The sequence below is a fragment of the Rhineura floridana genome, chromosome 4 (genome assembly GCF_030035675.1).
Source record: "Rhineura floridana isolate rRhiFlo1 chromosome 4, rRhiFlo1.hap2, whole genome shotgun sequence".
Taxonomy (NCBI): Eukaryota; Metazoa; Chordata; class Lepidosauria; order Squamata; family Rhineuridae; genus Rhineura; species Rhineura floridana.
Window position 1 is genome coordinate 80,054,966 of NC_084483.1, and position 23,458 is coordinate 80,078,423.

The 23,458-nt window shown below is 43.6% G+C and overlaps 1 protein-coding gene across 10 annotated transcripts in view; it reads left to right on the top strand.

Moving 5' to 3' along the window:
• Positions 1 to 23,458, top strand: part of GRIK2 (glutamate ionotropic receptor kainate type subunit 2) — a 614,747-nt gene that overhangs the window by 269,912 nt on the left and 321,377 nt on the right. For all 10 annotated transcript variants that reach the window (XR_009762209.1, XM_061623432.1, XM_061623434.1 and 7 more), the window contains one exon: positions 4,935 to 5,141. Coding sequence is in view for 9 of the 10 variants with exons in the window: in XM_061623432.1 (XP_061479416.1) it covers positions 4,935 to 5,141 (207 nt within the window). In the remaining variant the exon portion in view is untranslated. The remainder of the gene's footprint in view (positions 1 to 4,934; positions 5,142 to 23,458) is intronic.

Consider the following 23,458-nt stretch of genomic DNA (forward strand, 5'->3'; position numbering starts at 1 on the left):
CTGACTTCTTTTGCAAGGCACTGTATAATAAATATATTAGTCTTTAAAATGCCATAAGAAATTTTTCCTTAGGTTCAACCAAAATCTAACTATACTCAGTTCTTTCAACCTTTCCTAATAAAAGTTGCTTTTCATATTTCAGACAATTTTTATTGAGCTGCTCTAAACCCGTTATAATTTGTCTTATCCTTCTGGCAGCAAAATCTATACATGGTGTTAAATATGCTTGGAAAACTTGGACTGCTCATGTAACTCCTTCTAACACACGTACCAGCCATAGCAAAGCATTGTCCCTTTAATTTCTGTAAGCATGTGCACAAATATGTCATGCTGGAATAGGGTTGCCAGGTTCAGGGCCTGAGACTGATCCTGTATCTTTAGGAGAAGAGAAAGTCAGCCAAGTGCAGGTGTTCTTGCAACACTGTAATGGGAAAAACCACAAGGTGGATTTCTCCCTTCCCTCTGCACAACTTTTAAAGATTCAGAAGACCTCTGGGAGACTGGGCCTGGCAACCAAGAGGTCTTCTGTGTCTTTAAAAGTTGGGCAGGGGGAAGGGAGAATTCCATCTTGTGGTTTTTCCCATTACAGTGTTGCAAGAACACCTGCACTTGGCTGACTTTCTCTTATCCTAAAGATACAGGATCAGTCTCAGGCCCTGAGCCTGGCAACGCTATGCTGGAATCAATGGAATATAAAACTGCTTAACCCGTGATACAGAGATAAAAGCATGTATGAGCAATTCATCTTGCTTTAAATCTGTCCCTGGCCTGCAACTCTTGTCAAAAGGCTAGTAGAATGTCAAAGTAAGACATCAAATTGTTTTGACTGGTTTTGGACAACTTCAAATCTCTTTCTTTCTCAAGTCCAAACAGCTAAATGTAAAAGCTCTTTGTGTACTCTTTGAATCTGACATAAATGTCATTAGATATGGCAACCTTTTTAAATTCTCAAAGCCAGAGTGAGCAGAAGAATCCTTTCTCTAAGATTTTCATCCTAACAGCCATGCTAATGTAAGGGTACGTTCTGAACAAACATGGATACAATTTGGCTTTACACATGATAATCCTTCATTTTTTTTGTAGAGCACCACATTTCTACACAAGATATATCTGCAATAAGAATATATATTTAGTGATCCATGGTCTCTAGAAATTCCTTACTAGATGCTAATAATCAATCAGTTTTCTTTCTTTTTTAATAAAAAGGCCATATGAAAAAGAAAGTCACGTAATATAATAAAAAATCTAAGCATTTTCTACTCTCGAAATATTCATCCAAAGTATAAAATCCTAAAACTCAATATTGCATATATATTTCAGTTCAAAAACAAAACAGAAAACATCTTACTACTCATATATTTGACCTGATGTAGTGAGATGGCTTAAGGCCAGCCTCTATCATTTCTGCTCCCTTCCCTCACCACTTGTTATACCTGCTCTATAAGGACAATGGCCTTATAGGCCCCTTCCAACTCTATGATTCTATGACATTAGGGACTGAGATAAAGTACATGAAAGTGACATGTAAATGCTATTTTGTGTCTTCCTCTCCTTCCCCACAGCCATTATACATTAGCCAAATTCAAAAATGGGTGTTACATTGGTCAGGCTAGTAAACTGCAGTACACCTTCTAGTCATTGTCAGAGTGGTGCTGTGGAGCACGAAAGGTCACAGCAGTAGTTTCCTCTACATGTGAGGTGTGTTGATGGTGCAGGAAGTAAGATCAACTTTTTTTTAAGGGCTATAGTTCAGTAGTAGAACATCTGCTTTGCAACCAGAAGGTATCAGGTTCAGTCCACAGTTTCTCCAGATAGAGCTAGGAGAGACAATTGTCTGAAACCCTGGAGAGCTGCTGCCAGTCAGTGTAGACAATACTGAGCTAGATGGACCAGTGGTCTGACTCAGTACAAGGCAACTTCCTACATTCTTACGTTCCTAACAGAACTTATTTTCTGGTAATGATCAGGGACATACAACTCAGACATACAAGTGGGAGCCTACCCAGATCACTGCTGGAGGATCCAGCATAGAATACATGTCTCCTAGATAAACTAAGAAATAGCCCAGTTGCACTGGCATAGCATAATTCAGTGTGTGCAGGCAAAGAAAAAGGGCATGTGAAAGTAAGGCTCCTTTAAGAACTGGGCTGGATGAAACAAAAGTAAAGGGGTGTGAACAGCTGCAGAGAAGTAGAGAGTAGCACAAGCTGGAAGGCTAATCATATTGGAGGTTTTTTGTGTTAAAAGTCAATGAAGCATTTGTTGTCACCGTATGACAGTTTCTAGCTTTGTTCCATAATGCAAGGAATACCACTGTAGGTACAGAAGTCTTATAAAGATGAGGGGATGACCCAGGGGAAATGGATTTAGTGAAAAGAAAAAACAACTCAATGTTTATTTGGGAAACTTGGGGGAGAGAGAGTGTGTGTGTTCCATACCTTCAGTATGGGGAAAAAAATCAGTTTATTTAGATTGCTACAATAAAAACAAGTAAGCCATGAGGAATCAGATTATTGTGGTATGTCACTGATCAGGAGTAAATATAGCTGACATTAGCAGAAAATACATTCTGTTTAGAATTTACTTTTTTAAAAAAGGTTGTCTTGAAATGATCAATAAAACTATTTACAGAATAAATTGAAAGTTACCAAATATTGTCCATTTTGATCTTTACAACTTTATCTAGATGACTTTATTTAGATATACAGCACTATATATATTCTATAGTATAAAACATCTTCAGTGTTTAATTGTTGAGGTAACCTATAAATTGGTAAAGTTGTTTATTTGAAGCATTGACACTTTTTGATATGAATGAATGTTTTTGGAAATTATTCTGAAGTAGGTTCTGTGACTCTAATAACTTTTTCAAAGCAACGTGGTTGGGCATAACACTTGTGAGTGATTATACTTCTGGACTCTGTGCAACTGCTGGGATACAAAGTCAATATGAGCTGACATGACTAGGAGCCCTTAATAATTTATCTTTGCTGAAGTACTGGAGGGTGTTTGTGTGTGAAGCATTCCTGGATGGGCATATTACTAGCTCTCCACCCTTCTCATCTTTGCCTTAGAGCACCATGTTTTATATTGTATCACACTATAGCCCATTTTTCAAGACTCTTGAAATCTTTGCAGGAGAGTATGGATTTTGCTCCCAGTGAATTATTTGTTGCTGCTAGTTATTTATTTATTTCATGCCTTATGTTTATGCAAAAGGGTAGAAAGTGGGATTTATGATTCATTTATCCAATTAGGAGAGTATCATTCTGGCAAGGGAAGCAAGAAAAGAAAGGAATTAGTAAATGAGTTACAACAATAGTTGTAGACTGATCTTGAGTAATTTGCTTTTAAAGCCTTATGGTACCACTTGAAATACTCATGGCTTCCCCAAAGAATCCTGGAAGAGTTTCCTTGGGAGAGGGATTGATTGTTAAACCACTCTGGAAATTGTAGCTCTATGAGTGGAATACAGTCTCCTAACAGTTCTCAGCACCATTAGCAAACTACAGGTCTGAGGATTCTGTGAGAGAAGTGGTATAATATTGCTTTAAATATATAATGCAGACCTCAGTTGAGCCTATGCTGATCTACCTTGTGTACATTCAGTTAGAAATCAGCTAGGAGTCCACTTTGGCAGGATGGGTGTGATGGACATCATCTTCTTACAGTATCTGTCCCATAAAACTAGTTGCTGGTCAGGTTTGTACTATTTCGGAATCAGGATTATACTCCAGTATACCAACCCTGCTTCAGAACACTGCATTTAACTTAGGAATCAGCATAAATTCTGTGTATGTTTTACTTTTTCAGTTCTTGTGAAACAAATTACTAATGAACTGCCAATTGTTGGATCTGTTTGCTATTTCATGCATTACTTAATGGACTAAATATAATTCTAGAGAGCTGCAGATGCATCATAATTTTAGGAATAGCTATCTCCCCTGGAAATCTAAAGGTTTTAAAATACTGTGATTCTCAGTTTAATACATCTTTTGGCTTATTTTTTCATGTAATGATGAAGCATAAACTGATGGTGCAGAGCAGAAAATTGTGTATGTGAAAGAAAGTGAGATAACTGAAGGTTTTATAGGTATATCTTAATAACTTTGAAAGCATTGGCATTTACAGCCATACAAATGTAATGTAAGCAGTATTTTAAGAGGAAAGGCAGTATCTGTGTATAAGCTGATTCTTAGCTTTGCTTTAATAGGATATAGCAAATTGGAAGCTGCCATATACCAAGTTATGCCACTGTCCATATAGCTTAGTATTGTCTCCAATGACTGCAGGAGCTCTCCAGAGTTTCAGATAGGAGTCTTTTCAGCCCTACATGGAGATGCTAGAGACTGAACCTTGGGCTGACCTTCTGTCTGAAAAGCTGTTGTTCTGCCACAGAGCAACGACTCTTACTGTAGTAAATACAGAAAAAATATCTTGAGAATTGTTCTGTAAAATCTAGTTACAGCTAATCACGTGACTAAGTTCCAGTTGAATGGAACTTAGTTATGATGGTCATTTTTTGTAGGATTGTCCCACTGCCTTTTGCAATGATGTTTATGATTAGGGTTTTTAAATAATAATAATATAAAATAATAAATCAAATTCCCAGTAATCATAGTGTTAACATGCTGTCATCTTTAACCTGTTAATATGGTTAATATCATACAACTGGTGTTGATAACTAATTAATGAAAGTATCTATTTCAGATGGAAGTATCTATTTCAGATTAAACTATTCCTGTTATTTCCACTTCCTTTTTAAAATTATCTCTTGAGCATATCCTGAATATGTAAAGATAGTATCAGTGTGACATGATCAAACAAGCCTTTGCAGATACAGAATTACACCATACAAATGTATTAGCAATTTGTTTTAGAATTGCAGTAACTGAAGTAAATTCTCTGTCTCTGTTTATATTAAATTTTTCCAGGAGGAGCCATATGTGATGTTCAAGAAGTCTGATAAACCTTTGTATGGAAATGATAGATTTGAGGGATATTGCATCGACCTCCTCAGGGAACTATCGACCTTCCTTGGATTTACTTATGAAATAAGACTAGTTGAAGATGGAAAATATGGAGCCCGGGATGATGCCAGCGGACAGTGGAATGGCATGGTCCGTGAACTAATTGATCATGTAAGTTGTTTTTTAGAATATCATCTTCACAAGCTACAGATTTTCACTTTGTCTCAGTAGAGCTTCAGTAGGAGGTTTGTGGAAAACATAAAAAATATGTTATTTACTAGTACCATTCGCCATTGTGTTTTTAGTGGATAGCGTTTGCAATAGATTAAAAAACTGGATTTCAGATATATTAATGGGTAACTTTGTGTTATTCATCACCTCTCAGCTTAGTTTACCTCCTCTTGTTTCAAGAGTAAGAATGCTTAACTAGAAGTAAAGTAATGTATATAAATGGAAGAGCATTTGGTAAAACTTTTTCTGGAATGCAGTACTTCAGATAACAGGTGTTTTAGGTGTGCGTGTGTGAAATGGGGGTTGTGCATGTTTGCTCCAAACCCCTGCATTATTATTATTATTAAAAAAAACTAGAATATCATGAAGAAGATTACAACTTTCTGACATCTACATTTTTATACGCAGGAAGATTTTTTAAAAGGAAGGGCAAGGTTTGTCCCTCTGTCTGAAGCGGTACAGTCCAGGGGTGAAGGACTGTGGTCTGCAGCTAGATACATTAGGCCTTAGTTCCATTTGTTAGTGCAACTCCTTGCATATAATATGTTTTTGGTTTGACAAGTAAATGTTCAAGAATTAGGGTGAAAGGTCTCTCCTTCTGGTGAATTGTTAGAGTGTAATATCTCATCAAGTGTAATTTTGGATGAGTGACTGAACACAAATAGGTTGTCACGTGGAACAGCTTCTATGCAATAGCACATAAAGTTGCCAACACATAATAGGTTGGTGTCATGTCCTAGTCCTTACTTTACCAGCAAGAGCATTTGAATTTGAACATAATTCAAAAATGCTGGTTCAAAATGTAAATGTCTTGGGGTACAGTACCTTAAGGATCACCTTCTTCCACACAAACCCGGCCACATACGCAGATAATCCGTGGAGGATCTTCTCTTCAGTCCCTTGCCCAGGGGAGGTGAGGGGAATGGTGACCTCATACAAAGAGACCTTTCTAATTATGGTATCCCATCTCTGGAATTTTCTCTCAAGATGACTTTTCCTAGTTCCAGGTTTGCTATATTTTGGTATCTGGTAAAGACTTTTTAATTTTCCCAGGTCTTTTTATCTTTCAGTTTCAAATCTGCTTTGTGTTGGTATTTTTCATTGCTGTGTTGCTAAACCATTAACTGTTTTGTTATGTTTTTAATTAATATGAATTTTGATTTATTTCTGTAAGAATCATTATTGGTTTTAAGAGTGGGATATGAAATGTTGAAAAACATATTTACTTTGCATTTCATAATACCTTTAAGACTCTTTGGTAGCTTATTTTCAAATTAAAGTGCTTGAATGCATATGATATGTACAATGAATCTATAGATGGAAGCTCAGGAATAATCAAAACCCTCATTGTGATACCAGCCTTGATTCCATGTCCCAGAGGAATCCATATATAACCCTTAAAATATGTGGTATTTGCTTTCATTAGCATATACTGAGAAGAGCCCTGTCTCTTCAGTTTAATACATCAGCTAGGAAGTCTTACACAGTAATACAGAAATATCAATGCATGCTGAAACAGCAGGGTAATTCAATGTGAGTCAAAACAGATATCATTAGAGGCAATTGTTTATAATTGAGTAAGTCAGGCATCCCTTCATTTTATAGCTTTTAAAACATACTCTCTCAGTAGGTGGTGCCAATTGAATTTGGTCTCCTGGAAATGGAGTCTCTTTGAAAATTATGCAATTGTCTCCAGCTTCTTTGTGTTTTGTCAAATTTGCATTTATTTTGGCAAACCACTCAATAGCAAGACATCTGATCAAAGCCACTTGTAATAAAACAAGCATTCTGAGGGCTGCTACCATTTAATGGAACAAAAAAGGATATTGTTCCATCATTCATGTTACTACTTCTTCACTGGTAAGAATGGAGTATTTTAAGTAAAAGCAGTTTATTCCAGTGACAGGGCAGCCAGCTATTTCCCTAAGGCAGGGATGGTGAACCTGTGGTCTAGTAGTAACCTGACTCCTACAAGCAGTTTCCCTGACAGATATATGTACCTTTAAAATCCTTAATAGGGTTGAACTCATGTTTAGAACCACAGATTATACATTAAAGAGCTTTAAAATAATATTTAACACAAACTGTCTTGATAGCTCTGAAGTATTAGGACATATTTTACAGTCACGCGTCCAATTTTTCTCAAGTTCAAATGTTGCTAACAATGTTGTTTCTCAGGGTTTTGCCAAAGGGCCAAGCCTCTAGAACATATCCCTCATTTTGAGAGCTTCTCACATAGCACTGTTGGGCATGAATCCAGAAATCTCATTATGTGTGTTCTTACATTATTGTGTTTACAGTATGTCAATGGTTCCCAAACGTTTTCCTCATGGTTCACTTAGGTGATCATGGCAGACCATGATTTTTCTTCATGTTGTAGCAATTGTAATGCACTGTTAGATGCTATATGATTTTAAATTATATTTTATTGCTTCTTTTGTTTATTGTATTTTGTTGTGTTACATTTTGCATTCCATAGAATTCAAATTGTAATGCAATAAAATACAGCATAAGAAATAAAGGCAACAATAAAAATACAACTAAAAATCAATATGAATATTTAATGTGGACATGCTGAAGATCACCTAAACGAAGCTCACTCAGACCACAGTTTGGTAAATCCTGGTTTATGTCTATTGGGGATTCCCTCCCCCACTTTGAGAGGTAGGCTGTCATGCAGTATTGCAATCTGCATTCAGAATTCCATCCAAGTTTCAAAAGTGCCTTCTTGTCATGCAACTACTGTTAAAGGAAGTTTTTTTGTATATATATATACACACACATGTTCTCTTTTGGATTATGAACCAAATGTGTAGGGACCCGAATTATACTCAGCTGCAGCTATGGCATGAGGCTATTTTTCCCCCTGCTTGCTTGTACCTGTCAGCTCCCCTTCCATTATGTGGTCCCACTACTCCAGTTCAGAGTTAGCTGACCAGGTGTATTCTGCCATCCTTTTTCCTGAAATAGGCTTAAATAATTCAAACTGATGATACTTAAGTCACTATTTTGGGAGGAGGGAGCTGGAGGACTGTACAGTCTGTTATACACACCTGTTCTTCTTTCTGTGTTGCTCCCATGCATAAGGGTTATTTTTCTCTCATTCACACAACCAGGAGACAAGGAAATATAAGGAGCCTGACAGGATCCTCTCTGTAGTTAAAATATATATACAACTCTGCTACAAGGGCTAGACTGTGCAACCAATTTCTCACATTGGTGAGCACTTACACAAGTAATCCAGTTGATTTATATGTAGCCCTGAAGTGGTTGCTTTAAGTCAAGGGATTGATTAATGAAGATGGTCATCAGTACAGCCTTCTGAGCCTCTGTGTCTAGCAAGCAAGCAATCTGTTTCTGTTTCTCCATTCCTGTTTTGAGTTTTTATCCCCCCACCCCCCATTTTGCTTCCCAATGACATTCCAAGGCTATTTACTTATATATCAATATGGGTGCATTCTCTCTTTGTGCAATTACTAAACATACCCTTAAGAATTGTAATATATAGCCTAGGAATAATCCTCTTAAATAGGGATGGGAGTGGAAAGCTCACCAGATATGGAGGATTGTCTGAACAATGTTTTAACTAGTGTTGGTGATTATTTATTTTCCTTTTGTGTCTGTCCTCTGCATACTTGTATAGCTTGATAGGCATTTTAACAATTGCTATGTCATGACAATTTTTCTGGTATGCTGAAGAAGTGGCTCACTGAAGTTCAAAATAAGTGTTCAGATACAGATTTTAGGAGTTTTAGGGTGTCTTAGAAACAGAATTGGAAAACCTTTCCATTTATTTCTGTCTTCCTGAATACTTGCATTTCATCTTCAAAATGCTTATCTGTGAAAAGTGAAATATGATTGCTGCAGTAGGAACATTTTTACCATTCCCGAATTGTTGTTTTGCATTTGCTCTGAACAATCTACACTATAGTGCTTCATTCCTCATTAAAAAGAACAGACTCTGCTATTTGGCATGGTCCCCTATTTTTCAATGGAGAATCTTGCGAAATAGCTAGGTCAGGTGTTTTATAAGGGGAATAAAACAATCTGTTTTGCATTTTAAGATGTGAATCTCTTTCCACAAGAGTAGCACTCTATCTCTTGGATAACCTGGATAAAATGTGTATCTGTACAAATACTGAGAGAAATAAAAAACTTTGCAAATGCTGTTTTTAAAACTTGTTGGGATAATCACAAGCTTTGGAATGTTTATCTTACACAAACTTAACTACAGCTCTTTTGAAAAGAGTACAATTTGTATAGATTGCTTGCTTGCTTCCTGGGATGCCTATGTGGTTAGTTTGAATAACCTCTCTGTTTTTTTCCAATATCCCCTCCTCGCCTCCAAGCACAGCATGTGTTACTTTGACTGTCACACCTGCAAATCCCGTGAAGCCCCTGAGCATTTTCACACATATGCTGGGCAATATGTCAAGCATTACATTGCTGACTGTACACTCTATCAGGTAGAGTGGCAATGAGTGTTCTCTGAAGATGTTATCTTCAAGCTGGCCCAATGAAGTAAACAACTGGACATTTGACAAATGCATCTGAGCCAGGATCACAGGCAAAAGGCGCTCATAATGAAATGTCAAATTTCTGTTCTCTGAGCAACTTCTGTTTAATATGTCGCAGTTTAGGTAAACAGTCACAATTCCTAACACTCAGGCCATTTTCAGTTATACATGTGGGGTTGATTAATCTTTATTTTGTAATACTTGGTTGATTTAGTGATTCTTTTATAATGTACCTTAAAAATAAGAAGCCTTTTCTTGAGTTGAGTGATTGCACTATTTTCTGGTCTGTTTCCGACTTGCCATTTGAGGTCTACATCAGGTGTGGGGAACTTTTGGCCCTCCAGATGTTGTTGAAGTACAACTCCATAATCCCTGGCCATTGACCATGCTTGCTGTGACTGATGGGAGTTGTAGTTCAGCAATGTCTGGAGGGCCAAAGGGTTCCCACTCCTTGTTTAAGTCTGTGATGGCCAACCAGCGTCAGGCAATTCATGACTGAAGCCAATTTTCTTATCTGTGTGAAGTTACTTGACCTTAATCATAGAAATTACAAATGTGATGTTGTTGATTCTTTTGGACTTCTCAGCAGCCTTCAGAACTATTGATCTTCCATCCCTCATAGTTGCTTGGAAGATTTGGGAAACCACGTGGGTGTGTTGTACTGTGTTCCAAACCACTGCTAGACAAATAGTCCAAAAGTCTGGAATAGACAATTATCATGATAATAACTAACTCTGGTATTCATTTTCCATTAATCTGAAAGCAGTAGCAGAATAGTTTCTGGAAGCTGTAGTGAGGGATAAAAAACTGAAACTGAACCCAGATTACAAACAGTTGATGGTGATGACCCATGTGATCCAATGGACATTGGTTTACCTGTTCTAGGCAGTAATGCACTACACAGGTGGGAAATGCATCCTGAACAGGGCTTTTGGGATTGTATTGCCACTTTCCCTCCCAAGAAGCACCCACACACACATGCACATACCAATGGCTATTCTGTTATCTAGTTACATTTCTGATAGTTCTGTATAAACTTTTTATAAACTAGTATTTCAGTTAGAAATGTATTGTGATATTGTAAATAAATTAAAAAGAAACCATAGGAATTATGCCCTCAAATGTGTATTTCTTTGCCTGCCTATGTCTTGGCCCTTAGCTCCTTAATTTTATCCTGTATTTTGCATGTGCCAGAGATGGGGAAACCTGTGGCCCTCCAGATGTTGTTGGACTACAACTCCCATCAGTCCCACCTAGCATAGCAAATGCTCAGGGATGATGGGAGTTATAGTCCAGCAATATCAAGAGAGTCACAGGTTCCCTATACCTGTTCTAAATTGTTCTTTTATAAAGTCATAATGTGAAGTCCCTTTGACTGCCATTTTCTCTCACACACACACACACAGAGAGACAGAGAGACAGACAGACACACACACACACACACACACACACACACAGAGAGAGAGAGAGAGAGAGAGAGAATTCCAATTTAAGTGTGCATTGGATTGCAGTCTGAAAGATCAGGCTGCAATTTTATGTTGAAGCCTACCAGGAAGTTAATAAAATGACCAGTGATCACAGGTCTTTCTCACATCACAGATTGTTCTGAAGAATAGTCATGCATGGTCCAAAACACACAGTAACATTTGAAAATAGCTGTCCCTATCCCTTTGTAGCTTGTCTTAAAGTGGCCCCTCTGAGACCTTTAGGAGGAAGGAAGCTGTAGCAGTATGCCTTTGTTGGTGATATGAGTAAAGTCTCTAGGTGTTCTCTTTAGAAAGGAAAATGACTTTCTCTCTGCTTTGTGCCCACCCACCCAATTCCCCTTTCCCTATTCTTCCTGAATCATATTGGCTCTCTGCACCTCTCTCGCCCCCAGCCATGGGAGAAAATGAAAGATTGTCTGGTCAGTTACAGTGAGAGAAAGGAAGATATCAACTGGGCAGTTTCATGTTAGCAAAGCACAGGCACATGCTGATCACTTTAACATTAGCAAAGCAAAGACCCGTGCTGTTCAATTTCACATTATCACAGTAACACTGCACAGGAAATATGATAATATTTTCATATTAGATGCGGTTTTTAAAAAATCTGGTGTCCAGAAAAGCCGCAGACATTTACAGCATTCAGGATAGCAAATGTGCAAACTATGGGGAAGTCTGGTGCCAAATTTGATTTTTGTGAAATTCTTGCCCATCCCTGTTACTATTACTGAACCAAATTAGTTCTCTGAGCTAAAAACCATTTTTCCTCATGTATTTCCGCCACACTTCTACAAGCAGCATTCAGTACTATGTACTGAAGGCTCTGTTGCAGCTGTGCCTACAAAATCCTTGACTTGCAAGGAGACAGCAAAGAGGAAAAAAATATGCAACAGTTCAGTTCAGGCTGCACAAAGGCATTCAAAACTTTGTCTAAGGCCTGCTGAGATAGTCCTCTGTGCCTATGTGTACAACTTCAGACTGGGGGGCAAGCGGATAACACAATTGAATTCATTTCTAGAACTCCTTTCCTTGCTATCAAAGTTTCGATATAGGGGTTTTAACCACCTCAGTGAGAGCCAAGTCTAACTCAATTCAGATCTTGCTATGAACTTTGAAGGACATTTGAATGGTTCTGTAGATGTTTATAAGAGCCATCTGGCTCATAAACGACAATGCAAGAGAAAGCATAGAAATCTGTGATTTGGTTGAAAAGGCTTTAAAGGCATATCTGGAGTTCTGTTAAGTATTGTGTATTCACTGTATCATTAGATATGTGCTTGTCCTTGTGTCTTTATTTTCTTATGCTTATGCATTGTCTTTGTTTATAAACATCACAGGGTTGTTCTAATTTAGCTCTTTCCTGATTTATGTCTTTAGCCCTTTGAAGACCATCTGTTCAGACTGCATCTTTATTTTGTGCCATACATTTATTTAGCATGTAGATTAAGCATTATTGTTTTATGCCTGAACCATTTCTCTTCACTTAAAGTAATTTCCTTTAATCATTATCAGTTATATTTGATTAAGCTTATCTGGCATACCTCCAGAACTAGCCTTTCTGGAACCACCATACTTACAGATTCACAATATTTAATCAAATTAGATGCACACAATTCCTTCCTTCCCTAATTGTTCTATCTTGGTCACTGTTTAACTATTGGTCATTGGTTAGCACCAGAATTGTTCTATCTCAAAGTCTACAGGTCATATTCAGAGTAGATCCATTGAAACCAATGGACTTCTGTGCATTGATTTCAGTGGGTCTACTTGGACTATGTGTAACACTGACTATTACCCTATGTGAATTGACTTTTTTCTCTGTCTTTTGCACATAACAGTCTGTTAGATTTTCATATTTTTGTCTTGCCTTTCCAAACTATTGCAGCATGTTAGTCCTTTTCTGTTTTTTCTTTCTTTCTCCCTCCCTCCTCTTGGCCATTCACAGGATAATTTATTGTGAAAATTTGTTATATGCCAGTAGAGATCACCATGATTTCTACACTGTTTAGTCTAATTGCTAAACCCAGGAGACTTTGCATTAAATACTCTGACCTTTATATTTCCAATGCTATTAGTCGTGACCTAAATGAGCACATCAAGCATGACTTCTCTGTTTTGCCCTTGTAACCCTGGTTTTGCTTCTGACAAGTTGAATCCATCTTCTGTGTTAGTGCTATTAAACTTCCTTTCAAAAGTAGCAATGTAACTAGTTGAAAGTATATACTTTATTTTTATCTTTGAACTTCTGTTCTGCCTTGCTGTTCTCAAAGTGACCCTCACCTAATCATGGCGTGTGTCAGATCCTGCTGCTCAACATACCACCAGCACCTCTGTGTTTTATTGTCAGCTGAAAGCCAGGTTTAGTCTAGTAGCACATTAATGTTCCAGTACCATTGGTTGGGAGCACCTATAGTCTTGGGTAGGGGTGCCTAACCATTTTTGGACTGAGGGCTGCATTGACCTATGGTCAACTCTCTGGGGACTGCATGTAAAAATAGGTGTGGTCATTTTAAAATAGATAAGTAAATGAAACATTGTTTCATCCTCATCTCACTTCCACTGTCCTTCGTACAACAGAATGAACACCACTTTCTTTTGAATACAAGTTGTTTTAATTTCATTTTTTGCCTCTTTTTGTTGTTCTCCTTTATCTTGTCTCTCTGTAACTGCCCATTCAACCTCTCTCTCCCCCACGTACATTTTTATTTTCAGAATTTATAAACATACCAGAGTTGTGTACAAAAATAGAACAGAAAATGTAATTCACCTAATAAAACAATGTTTAAAATAGGAAACCAACAAGAATGAAATGTTACATAAATTAAGACTAATTTGGAAAGACTTTTGGGGGGGGGGAGTTTTCAACAAATGTCAAAAACCAAAGAACTTCTGTGTATGCTTAATGTCTATGAGAAGAGAATTCCAGAGAAAACATGTACTGTGTATAATTGACAGTTTAGCACTGGTTATGGTATTGCTACCATGTTGCTTGTGGGTGCATTGCAATTCCACCATTCTAAGAAGAGGATTTAGTGCTGTGGTCCCTGATGTGTGGACCAGAGCTGAACCTACACTTAGGTTTTGCTGCAGGAAAGCCCCAGCTATGCTACTGCTGGGGGAGGGGAGATGCCAATACTGTACAAAGAGGAGGAGTGTCATGGCCCCGTCAGAGGACTCATCAGACAAGGATGACTCGGGAGTAACAGCAGCAGACCCAGAAGGAGAAACGGAGGAAACTCCTGAGAACCCAGCTCCTTCTCCCCCTCAGCTGCAGAGCACCCCAGACACAGCTGAAGCCCTTCAGCCAGACGCAGACAGTGAACAGGATACTCCCCCCTCACCTGCAGAACGTAGACAGCAGAAGGTCAGGCAGAAGAGGGGCAGGCCTGGCCAATTAAGGCCAAAACACTGAGGGCTCACACCTGCTGACAAACCTGCTCCTTAAAAGTCAAACCTTGGCTTCAGCTTGTTGCTGACTACAATGTCAGGCGTGGCCTCGTGTGTTTCTAGTTTCCCTGAATCTTATCTCGGACTGACCCCTTGGCAATTGAACCCGGACCTCTACTGACCTCGCTTTTGGACTTCTGGCTTGGCACGTAAGCTTAGGAAGGGCCTTGCCATTATCATGCTTCATCCTTGTTAGCCTGGCAGATTTACGACCGGACTGCCATCTAAGGACTTTCCCGCCCTGATAACTACCCAGGAATTTCCAGCCCCCACCGGCACTGCTGTCTCAGTGCAGAGCTGACAGTTTGTAGTCAGCCCAAAACGAAGCAAGCAACGAGTGAGTGGGGGAAGTGCCGACCATGGAGCAACTCCAGCAGGAAAACTTGCTCATGCGCTCACAAGTAGACCAGCTGTTGTTGGCCGTCCAAGGCTTGCAAGCCCAGCTAGCAGCAGCCCCACCCACTCTACCTACAGGGAGAGCCAAGTGCCCTGTGACCCTCCCAGAGAAATTCACTGGGGCTTCAGAAGAGCTCTCAGCATTCTTGGCCCAGGCCCAGCTCTTCATGGAGTTACGACTAGAGGCCTTCCCAGATGATAAGACCCGGGTGGGATTCTTGATTAACCTGTGCACCAGGGCTGCAGCTAGATGGGCCATGCCCCTGCTCCTCGAGCGTAGTCCTGTGCTCAGCGACCTAGCCGCCTTCACCAAAGAACTGAAGGCTATGTTTGAGGACCCAGTCAAATCAGCCACAGCCAACCGCTGCATACGCAGGCTGCGGCAAGGCCGACGCCCCTTGGGGGAATGTGTAACAGACTTTCGTTTACTACAACAAAACCTGGGCTGGAACGAAGCGGCTCTCATGGATCAATTTCAGGAGGGGCTGTCCGATGAGCTTCTGAATGAGCTAGCTAGGGTGGAGCGCCCTGGAACCCTGCAAGCCCTAATATGCCTGTGTCTCCAGATTGATGGGAGGCTGGAAAGCAGGCGTGCTGCCAACCGACCCCGGCCAGTCTACAGAGCTTCGGCCCCAGTGGCTGTGCCCTCGGAGCCCTCCAGCAAGGACCCTACACCTCTGGTAGAACCTATGCAGCTGGGAGGGGCTCGGCCACGTCTTTCTGCTGCTGAAAAGCTGAGATGCAGGCAGCAGGGCTTCTGCCTGTATTGCGGGGCCCAGGGACATTTTGCAGCCCATTGTTCCGCGAAACGACCCACAGCTCCTACCTCGGGAAACTCCCATGCCCCGGCCTCCACAGGCCCCTGAGCCGGGGCAACCTCATGGTTCAGGGGGCCTGCCACCTCAGTTCCTCACCACCCAAGCATCTGACCGTATTGATCTCTCTGACAGTCCCCGGAAGGGGTACCCTACAAGTACCAGCCATGCTGGACTCGGGATCCACCAGCAATTTCATGGACGTGTCCTTTGCCAATGTACACCTGGTTCCTAGTCAACCCATTCGCCGCCCTATCCTCGTGGAGACTATTGATGGCCGGCTTCTCGCCTCGGGCCCTGTAGTACAGGAGACAGTGCAGCTAGACATGGCCCTGGGTGAGCACCAGGAAAGCCTCCAGTTCTACCTGGCTGCCGCGCCCCACTTCCCGGTAGTGCTTGGCCTGGCATGGCTACAGCGGCACGACCCCATCATCCAGTGGTCCATGGGCCGACTGACCCTCGGATCCACCTATTGCCAAACCACCTGTTGGGGGCTGAAGGAGCACATCCTGATTACCCGGGAGGCAAGCTCGGTGCTGGAGAAATTACCGGAAAAGTACCGGGAGTTCCAGGATGTTTTTGGGAAGCAAGAGGCAGACCGGTTGCCACTCCATCGTCCTTATGACTGCCCCATTGACCTGCTCCCCGGAGCCAAGATTCCTGTGGGCCGGATTTACTCCCTGTCGGAACCCGAACTGGCAGCCCTCAGAGAGTTCCTAGACAAGAACCTGTGCCGAGGGTTCATTCACCCTTCCACGTCACCTGCAGCCGCCCCTGTACTATTTGTAAAAAAGAAATGTGGGGAACTCCAGCTTTGTAATGACTACCAAGCCCTCAACCAGATTACAGTTCGGAATCGGTACCCTTTGCCCCTGTTCCCAGAACTATTAGAGCAGCTGTGGGGCACTCGCATTTTCACCAAACTGGACCTGAGAGGGGCCTATAACCTGGTGCGTATACGGGAGGGAGATGAGTGGAAGACGGCCTTTCGCACCCGTTATGGACATTTTGAGTACACAGTTACGCCTTTTGGCTTGTGCAACGCCCCTGCCGTCTTTCAGCACTTCATGAACGACATCTTCCGGGACCTCCTAGACTGCTTCCCGGTGATTTACTTGGATGACATCCTGATCTACTCACGGAACCCCTCGGAACATAAGGAGCACGTTTGAGTGGTGCTGCAGCGCCTGCGGGAGAACTGCCTCTTCACCAAGCTAGAAAAATGTGCATTTGACCTCACTACCGTGGATTTCCTAGGCCATCGGATCTCTCCCTTGGGTATCCAGATGGACCCAGCCAAAATTGAGACCATCCTCCAATGGGCAGCTCCTCGAAGCCACAAAGATGTGCAGCGCTTCTTGGACTTCACCAACTATTACCACTGGTTCGTCTCCCACTTCTCGGAACTAACGACACCCATATCGGACCTGTTTCGATGCAAAGAGAAGTTTGCTTGGACGGAGGCCGCTCAACAGGCATTCCAGCGCCTCCAACAAGCCTTTACGTCTGAACCCATCCTCCAGCAACCTGACCCCACCAGACCTTACATAGTAGAGGTCGATGCATCCGATAAGGCAGTGGCAGCAGTCCTACTACAGCCGGTGGGGAAAAAGCAGTACCTGCTCCCCTGTGCGTTCCACTCCCGGAAACTCAATTCTTCGGAACAGAACTACACCATTTGGGAGGAGTTACTGGCCATAAAAGTAGCCTTCGAGACCTGGCGTCATTTCTTGGAAGGGGCACACCATCCGGTACAGGTACGAACGGACCATCGAAACCTGGAGCACCTGCGAAGCACCCGATGGCTTAACCAATGCCAGATCCGGTGGTCCCTGTTTTTCTCCCGGTTCCAGTTCACGGTCACCTACCTCCCCGGCCGCCGAAACACACAAGCAGATGGACTCACTCGCAAGCCGGAATACTGAGCCGAGCAGTTCGATCACCCCTTTCACCCAATCCTCCGCCCAGAGAACTTCGCAGCTACCCACCAGCCACAACCCCTACTGCACCGGGTGCAAGAACAGCAGCAAAAGGACCCATACGCCCTGGCACAGCAGCGAGAGCTCCAGTCAGGAACGCCCACCCTGGACAGCCCATTTTCCGTGCAAAATGGCCTCTTGTACCACCAGAACCGTTTGTACGTTCCCCCGGGAGCTCTGCAGGGAGAGGTGCTCCAACTCTGCCATGACAGCCCGCCTGCAGATCATTTTGGAACCTATAAAACCCTCCACCTGGTCCTATGGGATTTCTGGTGGCCCCGGGTCCAAGCGGACGTCAAGGACCATGTAGCTGCCTGTAATACCTGCCAGCGAGCCAAGAGACACTCTGGAAAGCCACCTGGGCTCCTGCTCCCGCTGCCTACCCCCCCAGGGCCCTGGCGCTCGGTCTCCCTGGATTTTATCATGGACTTACCGGCCTCCAGGGGAATGACCACCATCCTCGTGGTCGTAGACCTGTTCACCAAGATGGCCCATTTCCTCCCCTGTGCCGGACTACCCTCTGCCCCAGAAACTGCTCAACTGTTTTTGACCCAGGTTTTCCATTTGCACAGCCTCCCCGACCACCTGATATCTGACTGAGGAGCCCAGTTCACTGCCCGGTTCTGGCAGACACTGTTTCGGGCCCTGAATGTCCAGATCCACTTGTCCTCCGCCCACCACCCTCAATCAGATGGACAATTGAACGCACCAACGCCACCGTAGAACAATACCTGCGGTGTTACACCTGCTTCCAACAGGACAATTGGGTGGATCTGTTACCTCTGGCTGAGTTCGCGTATAATAATTCCATTCATGCCTCCACACGCCAGACCCCATTCTTTGCCTCCTACGGCTACCACCACCGGTTCTTCCCCTCAGTGTGACCCCCTTCGCTGGTCCCCGCTGCGGATGTCATGCTGCAGGAGTTGCAGGCCCTGCAGGCAGTCCTGAAGGAACAGCTGGAGCAGGCAAAGGGCTCGTATAAGCGCTTTGCGGACCGCCATCGCCAACTAGGCCCGCCGCTGAAGGTAGGGGACCGGGTATGGCTCTTGATCAAGTTCCTGCGTTCGCAACGTCCGTCTCAAAAGCTGGAGGCTCAGAACGTGGGTCCCTTCCGTATCACCCAGCAGATTAACCTGGTGGCGTTCCGGCTCCAACTCCCTGCATCCTTCCACGTTCACCCTGTCTTCCATAGATCACTGCTGACTCCCGCTCTCCTGCCTCACCCCTTGAGTAGTAAGCCGTGCCCCCCGCTGCCGATACAAGTCAATGGGGAAGAGGAATTCGAAGTGGCACAGATCCTGGACTCCTGGAGGCATCGTGGCTGCCTCCAGTACCTCATAGACTGGCAGGGGTATGGCCCAGAGGAACGCTCATGGGAAGATGCTGCGCAGGTGCATGCCCCTCGTCTGGTCCATCGATTCCACCAGCACTACCCAGATAAGCCGGGCCCAGGTGGGAGGCGGCAGGTTGGGTGTGGGGAGGGGGATAGTGTCATGGCCCTGTCAGAGGACTCATCAGACGGGGATGACTCGGGAGTAACAGCAGCAGACCCAGAAGGAGAAACGGAGGAAACTCCTGGGAACCCAGCTCCTTCTCCCCCTCAGCTGCAGAGCACCCCAGATACAGCTGAAGCCCTTCAGCCAGATGCAGACAGTGAACAGGATACTCCCCCCTCACCTGCAGAACGTAGACAGCAGAAGGTCAGGCAGAAGAGGGGCAGGCCTGTCCACTTAAGGCCAAAACGCTGAGGGCTCACACCTGCTGACAAACCTGCTCCTTAAAAGTCAAACCTTGGCTTCAGCTTGTTGCTGACTACAACGTCAGGGGTGGCTTCGTGTGTTTCTAGTTTCCCTGAATCTTATCTTGGACTGACCCCTTGGCAATTGAACCTGGACCTCTACTGACCTCGCTTCTGGACTTCTGGCTTGGCACGTAAGCTTAGGAAGGGCCTTGCCCTTATCATGCTTCATCCTCATTAGCCTGGCAGATTTACGACCAGACTGCCAGCTAAGGACTTTCCCGCCCTGATAACTACCCAGGAATTTCCAGCTCCCACTGGCACTGCTGTCTCAGTGCAGAGCTGACAAGGAGCCACATACCAACCCTAATATTGTATCCAAGAGGCCGTTTGAGTGTTTCCCTATCCTTCATGTCTTCATTGTACTAAATTTCAGTTGTGGTTGGCAAGCTGGGGTGGTGGGCTCAGCTGACCTCTGGTCTACCACAGTGCTGCTGCTGTGTACTGTGGCAAAGAGGGGGAGGGTTGAGGTGGCAGTGAGATCAGCTCAGTGCAACCGCATCAGTGAAGCCAATCTGGCATTCCTACCAGTGTGTTTGCACCACACCATCCTCACTGCTGCTTTGCCCCTCCTTGCCTAGTGTGCAGCAGTGACATGGGCAACCGGAGGTCAGGTGAGTGCTGCCACCTACTACTGCCAATGATATATGCACAGTTTGGTTGTAACAACTCACAACCTTCAATCATGGTTTGAAGTTGGTTTAAGAGCCTAGCTTCTCTGTCATGGGCCCTATGGATAATTTCTGGTGGAATGATCAGGAGGATGAGGAATTGGATCCTGGGGAGGGGCTCAGTGGACTGCAGCAGGAGGAGTTTGAAACAGGAGAAGGTTTCAGCAGTTTAGACAGTGACAGCTCTGTTCCTCTTAGTTCCAGTTAAGTGCTAACAATGAGCTGGCTCTCGTCCCACCTCTCTACCCTATCTTGCTGCCCAAGCTGCCACTCATGCCTCCTCCTGAGGTGGAGGAATTGGAGGCTCCACCAGATGTGGTATCAGAGGACGATCGGGCTGAAGTGCTGCCATCACCAAGGACATGCCAACAGATGCACAGGCATGAACAGATAGGGCTAGCTTTTCAACCTGCTTGTAGGAGTGCTCACTTGCTCACACAGTCACGTTTAGAGACACCTTAAATCAAATAGAAAGCCCTCCTCCCCAAGCCTATTTAAGGTGTCTCAAGTCTAATGGCTGTAACAACACCTTAGCTTGAGTAATCATGCATGATTATGCTTGTGTAGAGATGCAGAGTGCTGTACAATCTGTAAGCAGATCTATGAAATGCTTTAAATTGCAATGTCTCATTAAACATAATGAAGAAAAACGTGCATGGGGGATAAGGGTATCAAAGGCTATTATTATTATTATTATTGTTATTGTTATTGTTGTTATTATTATTATTATTTATTTCATTTCTAAACCGCCCATAGCTAATAGCTCTCTGGGCGGTGTACAAAACAAGATTAAAATACAATATTAGAATAAAATCAGTAACAAAAAGCAACAAAATTAAACTAAAACATTAAACATAAAAACATTGAACATTAAAATGCCTGGGAGTATAGCCGGGTCTTAACCTGGTGCCTAAAAGAAAGAACCGTAGGCACCAGGCGTATCTCCTCCGGTAAGCTGTTCCACAGTTCGGGGGCCACCACAGAAAAGGCCCTAGTACCCGGAGGAGGGCCTTAGATACTGAACGAAGTGAACGGGTAGGTTCATAGCAGGAGAGGCGTTCCACAAGGTATTGCGGTCCCACACCGTGTAAGGCTTTATAGGTCAAAACCAGCACCTTGAATCTGGCTCGGAAACAAATAGGTAGCCAGTGCAAGCGAGCCAGGACAGATGTTATATGCGCGGACCGATTGGTCCTCGTCAACAACCTGGCTGCCGCATTTTGCACTAGCTGAAGTTTCCGAACAGTCTTCAAGGGCAGCCCAACGTAGAGCGCATTACAGTAATCCAGTCTAGAAGTTACCAGAGCGTGAACAACTGAGGCGAGATCATCACTGTCCAGATAGGGGCGTAGTTGGGCTACTAAGCGAAGATGGTAGAACGCATTCCGTGCCACCGAGGCCACTTGAGCCTCAAGCGACAGGGAAGGGTCAAAAAGGACCCCCAAACTACGAACCTGTTCCTTCAAGGGGAGTGTAACCCCATCGAGAACAGGAGAAACATCCACCATCTGGGCAGGGAAAGAGCTCACCAACAGTGTCTCAGTCTTGTCTGGATTGAGTTTCAGTTTATTAGCTCTCATCCAGTCCATTATCAGGGTCAGGCAACGGTTCAGCACATCAACAGCCTCACCTGAAGAAGGTGAAAAGGAGTAGCGCTGCATGTCATCAGCGTACTGATGGCAACGCACTCCAAAACTCCGGATGACCGCACCCAGAGGCTGCATGTAGATGTTAAAGAGCATAGGGGACAAAACCGACCCCTGAGGGACTCCACAATGGAGAGTCCAGGGTGTCGAGCAATGTTCCCCAAGCACTACCTTCTGGCGACGATCCGCTAAGTAGGAGCGGAGCCACTGCCAAGCAGTGCCCCCAACTCCCAACTCCGCGAGGCTCCCCAGAAGGATACCATGGTCGATGGTATCAAACGCCGCTGAGAGATCAAGGAGAATCAACAGAGTCACACTCCCCCTGTCCCTCTCCCGACAAAGGTCATCATACAGGGCGACCAAGGCTGTTTCAGTGCCAAAACCGGACCTAAAACCGGATTGAAATGGATCCAGATAATCGGTTTCATCCAAGAGCGCCTGGAGCTGGCCAGCGACCACCCGCTCCAAAACCTTGCCCAAAAAAGGGACATTTGCCACCGGTCTATAGTTGTTCAACACATCTGGGTCCAAATAAGGTTTCTTTAAAAGAGGTCTTACTACTGCCTCCTTGAGACTACCAGGGACTACGCCCTCTCTCAAGGAGGCATTTATTACCTCCTTGGCCCAGCCGGTGGTTATTAGCTGCAATGGCTATGTTGTCCTTCCAGTCAGAGGAAATATGCTTCTGAACACCTGTTGCTGGAAGTTGCAGGAGGGGAGAGTACTCATGTGCTCAGGTCCTCTGGTTGGCCACTGTCAGAACAGGATGTTGGACTAGATGGGCCATTGGCCTGATCCAACAGGCTCTTCTTACACCAGTGAGTCCAAGTCTGAATCCAACGGTGTTGGCCAGGACATTCTCATGGTTTCCAGGTGCAGACATATCAGGACATTATGGTTCATTGAAGACTTCCTAGGTTAGTTGTGGTGCAAAGAGAAGGAAAGGGGTGGCTTGAAGAGAGTGCGCACAGGACCAAGGTTTGAGATATGCATCCAAAGCTGACTGTACATAAGTGAACATGTAGGGCTTAGATGGACACTTCATTTTTTAAAATGCCTCGTACACAGTAGACATGCAGTACAAAATTCTCTAAGTTTGCCACACCATTGCATATATTCATACACTACTCTTGATCTGGGCTTCAAGCTTCTGTTTTGTTGTAATAAAGGTAATTGTGATAAACAATTAAGCTAGCCTCTCTGAGTCACCAAACAGTGGGGAGCAGACCTTGGAAAAATTACTTTTTTGAACTACAACTCCCATCAGCCCAATCCAGTGGCCATGCCCAATCCAGTTCAAAAAAGTAACTTTTCCAAGCTCTGCTGGGGAGTATACAACTCCTTCATCACCAATCAGCCACATGGCATTCCCAAATGTGCAGTTGCATTTCAAGACATAATTCAGAGTATAATGTGCTGCTGGCAAAGGTGCCTACCACATGGCTTTATTCATGGTATTAAGGAACTTGGCAGATTGCTTTGTTGCTATGTTTAGAGAATT